Below are 9,525 nucleotides of genomic sequence, written 5' to 3' on the forward strand. Positions count from 1 at the left end.
CCATCCATCCACCATAAGTTTCATCAAGATCCCATCCATGAATAATGGTTCCGAAAATTCCCGTCCGATGATCCCAGCACCACACACAGCAGTTGCCCCTGAAAACGCAAGCAAAGTGACAAAACAGTGCTGCAGTCCAACCCGACCTTGACAAGTGTAGCAAAAGATAAAAAACAAGGCCAATTAACACCAGACCTGCATTAGCAATGAGCCGTCATAATGACAATAATAATGATAAAAAAAATTTTCTTTCAAAACTCCGTGCATCACACACCCGGCCATGCATGCAACCCGTTCAACAGCCCACCACACCAATGCTCCTATCCGATCAAGTCCAATACCGATGAGTAATTGTGAGTTGTCAGTCGCCCACTTTTGCCAATCTCGTAATAAATAAATAGCAACCAACCAAACAATAAACTGGTGTGACTTGCGACTCTCTTCTGTCTTGCCCAGAATCTTGGAAAATAATAGAAAAATAAAGATAAAAATAAAACGCCTTGTCCGAATGCCGTCGTGTCGATCATAAATGCCGAGATGGAAGTTTCTGGAAAGAAAACGAAACAATAGAGAAGAAAAAGATGCTTTTTTAGTAGAAACAAAGCCGAAGCGGATCGAGCGATCTGCATAATTATCGTCCTGGTATAGGACAACCAAAAGGCGACGGCGAATAAGTCGGAAGCGAAGGAAAAGAAAGATCAGCGGGGGCAAAGACAATATAGGGAGCAAGACAAGGATGAGTGAGTCCACGTCAACGTCCATAGGTGCCAGCCACCTCTTCGAACCATCTCAGGCTGGGGGGTGGCAATGGCAGAGCAGGGCAAAAGCTTCCCTGTTTTGGCCTCCGCTATCTTTGTGTGGGTGAGGAGCCTATGGGGATGTCCCAAAGATATGGCTCCCCTTTTGGTCGGGCAGCAACACGTGGCTCTGGCTGAAAAGAGCGCCCGTGTGCGAGCCGACTGCCGACAGGGTCAATCCGGACCCGGGGGGTTTGGGGGTGGTGTTTCTTCTGTGGTTTATCGGCCTAGTAGGCCGTAATGGGATTCGCGAACCGCAGCGGACTTGACGCGAGTGGCGAGTGGTGCGAGTGGTCGTTTGAGTACCGCCGGCCAAAGACGTGCTGCATGATGGCCTTGGGGCTGACATTCTCAAAGTTGACGGTTTTGGAGGTCAATGGCACCGGGATGCGGTGGACCTTCTTGGTCTCCCATCGCTCCTTGATGCAGTCGTCGACGAGAGCCATGAGTCCCGTGGCCATGATGACGCTAGGACGGGATGTTAGTAGGTTTTACAGCAGAAAAAAAAAACGGGAGGGAGGGCACGTACTCAGCAACATCTGTAACGGCGTCCACCACAGTCTCGTCCGCAATCCACATGAAACACGGCGGAACCCATCCGCCCGCGCTCTCGTCGGCAAGAACCTGGCTCGGTGACCTTGTCTCGGGGACAATGTGCGCGACCGGCGCGCTCGCATTGCCGTCCCGCAACAAGTGGAACGACACCAGGCCCAGCTGCTTGTCGACGGAGCGCTTCCAGCTGTACCGGTGGCCCCACCACTCGAACTCGTAGCGCTTGTTGCCCTTGCCACCACGGCGATCCACGTCGACGCGGGCGTAGTTACTGAACTCAAGCTTGATGGTGTTGGTCGGCAGCCGCCGCTGGGCCTTGCCCTTCGCCAGGCGACTGTCGAGCGACAGGCGAGACAGGTTGCTTCCGTCGTGGAAGAACTCGTCATCGCCGTCGTACGTCGAGTAGCCCGTGCTGGGCCGGCCGGGCGCTGCCATACCCGATTTCGCACGGCGCAGGACCGGCTTTCCACCGCTCAACGACTTGATAGCGGCCGACACGGACCGCTTCAGCGTCGGCCTGTCGTCGGGCGTCTTGGGCCGAGCCGCGGCAGGTTCCGTGTACTTGCGCTTGGAGTTGCAGACCTCGCGCCCCGAGTCCCGGGAATACCGCCGCAGTGAGAACTCGCGCCTAGCCAGGTCGTACATGCGCAAGTGGAAGAGCTGAATGGCCGTCCTCCTCCGACCCGTCACCACCGTGTCGATGCGCAAGTTCATGTTGCCGTCGGGGGTGAACTCGTCATGGCGAATCGTCAACCGGTTGAGCGATGGGAAGAGCTTGGCAAAGTCCTGGGGGGTCGATGCACGGACGTTCGGCTCGACGACCTCGCGGCGGTAGATGGGCAGCGGCGGAATGGCATTGCACTCGTAGTCGATCGAGTTCTCATCCAGGTCCATGGCGTCCATATCCTCGGACGAAGCCGTCGAGACGTACGTGTCGACCGATGAGCGCGGATAGAGCGAGGTGGCGGGGCTGACATCGTCGCGCGAGTCGTAGGCCTGCTGGTACCTCGAGACGGGGATGGGGACGGCGCGGCTGCATGTTGATGAGGGCGAGGCTTTGAGATCTGAGGGGCAGGGGGAGGAGGAGTATAGTGACGTGGGTGCGGTGGACTGCGATCCATATGAGTCGTTGCTCCTCCGGCTACGAGAGTCGTGGCTGGAGGAGGACTGACTCGAAGTATGTCTTCTTGAGTATGGGAGAGGCATCTTGGGCTGAGTGTCCGAGGTGCTCGGGGATGTGTGTGTGTGGGAGGGGGGATGGTCAGGGTGTGATCTGTGTTTGCGTGGGGAGGAGAAGAAATCCCGATCCAGGGGAGGTGTTGGGGGTCCCGATGTAGTTTTATAGAGTGTGCTTGTGCGTGTGCGTGTGCGTGTGCGTGTGCGTGTGCGTGTGTGTGTGCGTGTGCCTGTGGGTGGGTGCGCGGATGTGTGGGTGCGCTGTGTGTGTTGTTGCAAAGACAGGCGATGCGGTCGTGGTGGCGGGTCAGGCGGCAGTGCCCAGGGATTGGCGAACTGGGAAAGGCTCCGGCGTGCCGTGCCGGGGATTGCTGGGACCTGCTGGTCCTGCCGGGGCTGCAGTGCAGGGCAGCTGCGTTGTCGAGGGCCGCAGATGTCAGGTTGGGGTCGGGCATTAAACGCGGGGAGCTCGCTGGCGTCTTGCGTCGCGACAAGTGAGCGATGCTCTGGGCGGGTGAACAGGTGGGATGCAGTGGCAGGGTGAGGGCTCTGGGTGCGAAGCTGCAGAACGCTGCTTGGGTGACTTGGTGATTGTCTTGGCTGGCAATTGACAGGTCATATGGAGCGAAACAGGATATGCCGGAGCCAGGTGGACGCGATAGACAGCCGATGCGAAGGAACCATTTTAAGGATTCGTCCACGCGGGAAACCGATACAGGATAGCAGTGAACAATGTGGTACGAATTGGAGAGCACCTAGGTACAGTACACACAAACATTGAGCCGGCTGTCTTCCGGTCCCCACGCCCGGTCGCGGAAATCATCGCCCAGAGCGGTCGACAATCGAGGCCTTTTTTTTTTCTCTCTTTCTCTCTCTTTTCCTCTGCCGTGGGGCAAACTCGGAAGAGGGAGAGGGGTGCTGGACCAGCCATTCAGGTCAGAGTCGCAGAGTCGCAGAGTCGCAGAGGTTGCAAAAAGTCGCAGTCGCCCTTTTTTAGTGGTCAGTTCGAGTTGTAGCGCATTCCGACACTGCCCGGCAACGGCCATTGGCTCCAAGCTCGGGCCAGAGGAGAAAACCGGTGAAAAACGGTGATTGGCCGATACCCTCACAGCCTCGACCGATTGGGAAGTCGCCAGAGGGAGCGTTCGAGAGAAGGGTGCGCTCCGGTCACGCCAGTGCGGCAGAAGTCACTCCACCCCAAAATCCCGCAGAGAACCCCGTGGGGGTCGGCCAAAGATACATCGGAGGCATGGGTGGGAACATCAGTCAGGTCAGCCGCCCACCGTTATCGCAACATCGCAACATCGCAACATGCCACCCTCACACTTGCCGTGGGCTGCTAAGGACGCTGCGAGAACCGTCTCGGAGATGCCGTAACGGAAGTGCAACGGGCATCTGACGCAGCAGTGAAGGCCGAGAAGGTGCCGGCAGGGCAATGGAAATCGACCGAACCTTTTCACCAAGTCAGCAAACCTCTCCGGTTCTCTCAACATTCGAGTGCGGCAAAAATGCAGGAACTGCTAACGTCACGGAGAGGAAAAGAAAGTGCAAAACCTGGGGTTGGTTCTGCGACCGCCGAGTCGTCGCCGGACCCATGCTCCAGGCCCTGCGACAGTCGACGACGGCTCTCGTCCATTGCCAGCACGATGAGCTATTCTTACCACCCAGCCCTCCCTACACCCTTCTCGATACTTCCAAGCCGCTGTGCACCGTGGACAACGCCGTTGCCAGAGTGTGATTCTTGCGGCATCGACAATACCTTATCCCGGCGTTGCTAGCCATGCGAAACCGCATCCCGGCTATTCCCAAACACTGCTGTGGAATGCAGGGCTTTAGCGGCCAGCCCCTACCTCACAGGCCCCCAGCAGCATGGATGTATGTACGTACGTGGCAGTTGCATCAGCGCTATGGAACACCTGAAGCGCCAATTCCGGTGGCGGCCCTCACTAATTGCGTCGCTGCCTCGGTGCCCAACGATACCCGTAAGCATGCCAAACACCTTCACCAACGATTGGCACTCCGGAACTGAGGCTGCACCACGCCGAGCGAACCCATTGGTTGCGAGCGAATCGTGGGGTATGCCCGCAAGAGCATACACGCAACTTTGTCGTGATAGCAGCGCCCGTCCCATGAGCCCCCGAGCACATCACGTCGACGAGGCCACAACCAAGTCGCCGCTACTCAGACTCGCCCGGAGCGTCTGCAAACCTGAAGAAGCACACTGGCTCGGTTGCGCGACATCTGCTTTCGACAGCGGCGGCCATGGTGACTCGCCCGGTAGATGCAAGACGTTTAACCTCTGGCCATTGCCGAGGCGCCGGGCAAATCAGCCGATTCTCGAGGAGAGAGTCTCGGGGCGTGTCCAAGATGACTCGGTTGGCCCGGCAAAACCGTGATTTTCCAGCCCAACTTTGCGCTGGCAGCGGCCAAGTCATCATCCTCCTTTCCCCAATTGGAAGCGCGCACGAAGCCCGAGTTCGTCGACAACCGTTTGGCGCTTGGCGCAGTGGGCTATTCTCCGCATATGGGGAACCGAGTGTTCGCTCCTGCGGCCATTCCTGCGCGTGCCAGCCCTCTCTCGTATGGTACCATGCCAGTCTGACTTGTGTCAAGCGTTCATTCGCCAGCAAGTCGGACCCAGGGTGTTTTCGCACGTGGACGACGAGATTGTCCCGACAACTCTTCCTCCCCAGCCATTTGCCATGTCCATCGCTCTGCTGTCCTCTGCCGGGGCTGCGAAGTCTGTCTTTGCCCTTGTCACGGCTCGATTTTCCAGCACCACGCAGCGGCAGACCCTCCCCACCCACGCCTCAAAATCTGGGGTCGAACAAGGCAGCCAGATCTCGGTTCCTAGTGTCTCAGGCACCCCCCCATGACGGTTCCTTACCTTCGGTATACACTAAAGCGAGCTTCAACTTTTGGACGACGGATAATGGTGTGCTGATCACCCGCAAACGGTCGATCCGCTCCCGCGCCTGGTCCTCCACTCTACGCTCCTGTGATCGGCTTCTGGTCTTCACCAATCGCCCATGATATACCGCATCTCGGCCCGTTGATCGCATCGGAACCAGCCTCAAGAGCATCGGAATGCTACCTCAGCAGCTTGAGAAGTGCAAATCTTCTTGCGGACCTGAGCTTCGCCACCAACCTCCCGTTAACTGGTGCTCCTTAGACTCCCCGTGATGATCCATGCCCGGGCCGCGATCATCAACGTCTCGGTTTGCCCATTGCATATGACGCAACCGATTCGATATGCTCTCGTCCAATCGACGCCCTCTCCGGTTTTCTGCTTTCAGTAACCCAGTGAGTACCACCCGTCTGGCCATGCACATGTGGGCTAGATTTGCCAAGCAACCTATCAGAGGCGAAAGAGGTCAAACGAGAGGGTTCGGTCCATTGATCACCGATGCCCTCGGGAGCTCATCAGTGGTGTTTATTTTTTCTTCCTGACTGTTACCCACCCTCTTTGACTCTGGTTAAGATACTCGGTTTCCGACGGCCCAGCTTGTGTATTAGTACGGGGGCGGATTATCTTCATTAGAATTGATTCCCCATCGTGAAGCTTTTGATATTAGCCAATATCTCAAGCACATGACTGCGGCATGTGTGGGGAGCGGCAACTTCCACACCCTCTCCCAACTACCCGCGCTCTCAATGCCTCCTGGACGAACAGCATCGTTAGCCCCCTCGTTGACGATACACCCAAAGACTCGTTTCGTGTATCATCCTGCTGCCCGTTCAAAATGTCCCTCAGAAATGCACTTTGGGAGGTTGGGTAGTCTTGTTGCAACGCCCCAGCTGGCAACACATGATTCGTAGATTTCAGGATTGCTTCTTCTTCAACCCCCTTTTAAGCACCTCAACCCCCGTTTGCTTTTGATGGGGGGCGGGGGCTGCGGGATATGCGTGACATCGAGGTCGACGTTGTGAACCCCGTCGTTGTTTCGCCCGGCTCCAACAATTGGATGGCAACACCTTATTCTTATTACCGTTTCGGGGTCTTTTATCCACAAACCTACCCACGACCGTTTACTTTGTTCGTCGAGATGCATGCGCTGCTTTTCTCTCATTGGCCTCGACGGGGTTTCATCGACAGCTGCTGCTCAGAGGCGATTGGTGCTGTGTTTAAAAAAAACAGGCTCTTTTTATCTGTGGTGTGAGGCGCCCGATTCGCAGTCTAGCACTGCCCCCGCCCCCATCTTTTTTTGCTGTTGCAGTGCGGGCTCGACCAGTGAAACGGCTACGCTGGATGCTATCCCCCACGATGAGCGTTTGAGCTCGAGGCTGGTGTGGGCTGATAGATTCGTGATGTGCGCGCTCTGGACTGCTGTGAGCGCTAGATGCGGGGAACATTGTGAGGGACTGCGACGTTTCGACGTTTGAGTCCGAGACAGCGCTGGAGATGGACGTCAAGGCGCCCGGTGGCATCTGTCTCCTAATCGCCTCGTGCCTAAAGCAGCTGACCTACCTATCTGCTACCTGGTAGGTCCTATAGGATAGATGTCTGGTAGAACTGCATCTATGATGCAGCTGAGAAGAAGTTTGGACGGGCCGCGGTTGTGACCCGGACCTTTAGCCAGCCGTTTCCGCTGTTACTCGAGCCTTACGCGTTTAACGTATGTGTGGTAACACGACAGGGTAGAGAAGCTCGGCACTCTGACCACCATGCGGGAGTTCTTCGTCAGCATCAAGGTTACACAGCGGCTGAGAGCAGCGGAGGCGGGGCGACAACCGCGGGGACCTTTGTTGCGGAGGGGCCAGGGACGGGATGAGCAGAGCTCGCATGCCGTGTACACGGCTGCTACTTCTTCTGGTAGGAGCGAATCGAAGGAGAAACTGTATGGGATGAGGCGGACTGGGTGGGCGTGGGAAAGCAGTACCGGTCGTTGCATGAAGACCAACATCAACCGCCTTCCAGCAGCTAGGAGACGGAGATCTGAAGCCTGGGCCACCACCGGAGCCGCTTCTACCGCGTGGTCGGAGCCGCGGGCGTGCGTGGGAGTGCGCGCGGTAGTCCGAGTACGCCCGGAGGGGAAAGGGCGAGTCGCATGCGGGATGGCCGATACCGCAAGTACAAGGGATGTAAGGACGGATTGTATGTACTGTACTGTACACGTGCGTGGGCGCGCAATACATATGCGGTCATCCCGCGCCTGTGCTGCACTCGGCGAATGATGTAGTATATTGTCGGTTTCCTTTTGGTAATGAAGACTGGCGGTAATGCTAGGTAAATTTCCAGACAGATTACATGACACGGAAATTTCATGGTCTCTTCCGGAAGGGCATTCCGTCACGAATGGATTGGTACCTTGGATGTTGTGTAGGAAATTCCGAGGCGGAAAGGAAATGCACCGAGGCTGCGCGCTGCTGATGCTGCTGATGCTAACGCACAAATGTGCTGCATTCCTGCACATTCGTAGGCAGACAAGCGTACCATGAAATGTATTCTGTCGGTTGGCTGCATGTATGAGCTGAGGGCATCCATGCAGTAGTTCTGCATTTATGCCACGGCCCAACTTTGAGGCTTGCAGCCGGTGCTCGGCCCGATGCTTCTGTTGGAACTGCCTTGGTATGTGTCGAGGGGAGGGTGTGTTGAAGATTGAGGCTGTGTATCTGTCTCACTTGTATAGAGGCTGGGGATACTGGCGGTGAGAGGTGAGAAAATTTCGTTTCTCTCACAAGCATGAGGTGCTACTAATAGTACAAACTGTGACTCAAACACGGGTTAAGCAATTAATATTTTTAATTTTTTCTTTCTAGATTAGGTTCGTGTGTTGCGTCTGGAGGCTGAGCAAATACCGAGTATTTCGGGAGTGTGCTGTAAGGGTGTAGGCATCATCTTGACATCAAGGCGAGTCGAGAAGCAGTTTTGGTGAGCCAAGATCTTCGGGAGTTTCTACACTGCAGATCAAGCCTCATCGGCCATCAGGGCGAGAATTCTCACCGCTCCGAACAACATTTCTCCACTTCAAGGACCTGAGAAGAAGGCCTCGGCCAACTCATCAGTCCCCGGGGCAACCGCACCTTGAAGCCGCCGATCGGGATGCCCATCAAAGCTGTCGTTAGGATCCGGTAGTATCCCCTATTCACTCCCTTGGGAGCCGGATAGGCACAGTATGTGAAGTGCACTCCTCATCGGCCGGAATAGAACTTGACTTCATGCCTTGACTATTGCAAGAGCTCGTAAAAAGACCTATCAAGCATACCAATGCCCATCACCTTCTGTAAACCACACGTAACCTGAAACCTCTTCTGCGTACGTCGAGCCCCTGAGCGGCGCACCTCCTTCACCCCCCACTCGGCATGTAAAATAACGCACTCCCGTGAGAGACGGTCATTGGTAAACGCAACGTTTCTAGGGGAAGGGACACGCAGTTCCTTGCTACGACACAAGAGGGCTGAACTTAGGTAACTGCACCCGTCGTTGAACACTCCCGAGGACGAGTGGCCATGCAATTCTCAAGGGCCGCCCTAGCAAGTTAGCATTAACTCCAACAGTTGTAAGGGTCAGCATTAAGTCACAAGGGATAACCCCAGGAGGATGCAACCATCCTTTCCAGTAGCGTTGAACGGCGAGCACCACACGCACCATTAGTTAGAAGCCATGCGAATAAAAAGAGCAAAGTAATGTAAGGCAAACAACTAACTAGATAACAGGCATGGTCAGTAGAGTGTGTTTATGCTAAGAACTCGACAGTGCTCTTCTTTCCCTGGTAGCCCATCCGAACCTGCATGCTTTACCTTGCTGCTCTCTCTCTCTCCTTTCACTACTCCTTCTCACACAACCTTACCCTGACACACACACACACACACACACACACACACACACAAACACAACACACAAACATTACTCACCCACCTACCCACCCACCCAACCAACCAACGTCTCTCAACATCCTCCGTTCACAACCCTCACCAACACCCCAAACAACCCCGATCCCAATCCCAAACTCATCCCCAACTCTCTCATCTCCACGGCCATAACAAGGGCTTCAGCCTC

General features: G+C 55.8%; 1 protein-coding gene across 1 annotated transcript; it reads right to left on the minus strand.

Moving 5' to 3' along the window:
- Window positions 1-1,024: 1,024 nt before the first annotated feature.
- On the minus strand, window positions 1,025-2,555 carry MFIFM68171_06801 (uncharacterized protein; the record flags this gene model as incomplete). The annotated part of the gene is made up of 2 exons (XM_071062221.1): window positions 1,025-1,265; window positions 1,327-2,555. 2 exons carry the CDS (start codon window positions 2,553-2,555, stop codon window positions 1,025-1,027), a joined length of 1,470 nt encoding a protein of 489 aa, XP_070918322.1.
- Between the last annotated feature and the right edge of the window lie 6,970 nt (window positions 2,556-9,525).

The sequence above is a fragment of the Madurella fahalii genome (assembly GCF_045866475.1).
Source record: "Madurella fahalii IFM 68171 DNA, scaffold_3, whole genome shotgun sequence".
NCBI classification, from domain to species: Eukaryota; Fungi; Ascomycota; class Sordariomycetes; order Sordariales; genus Madurella; species Madurella fahalii.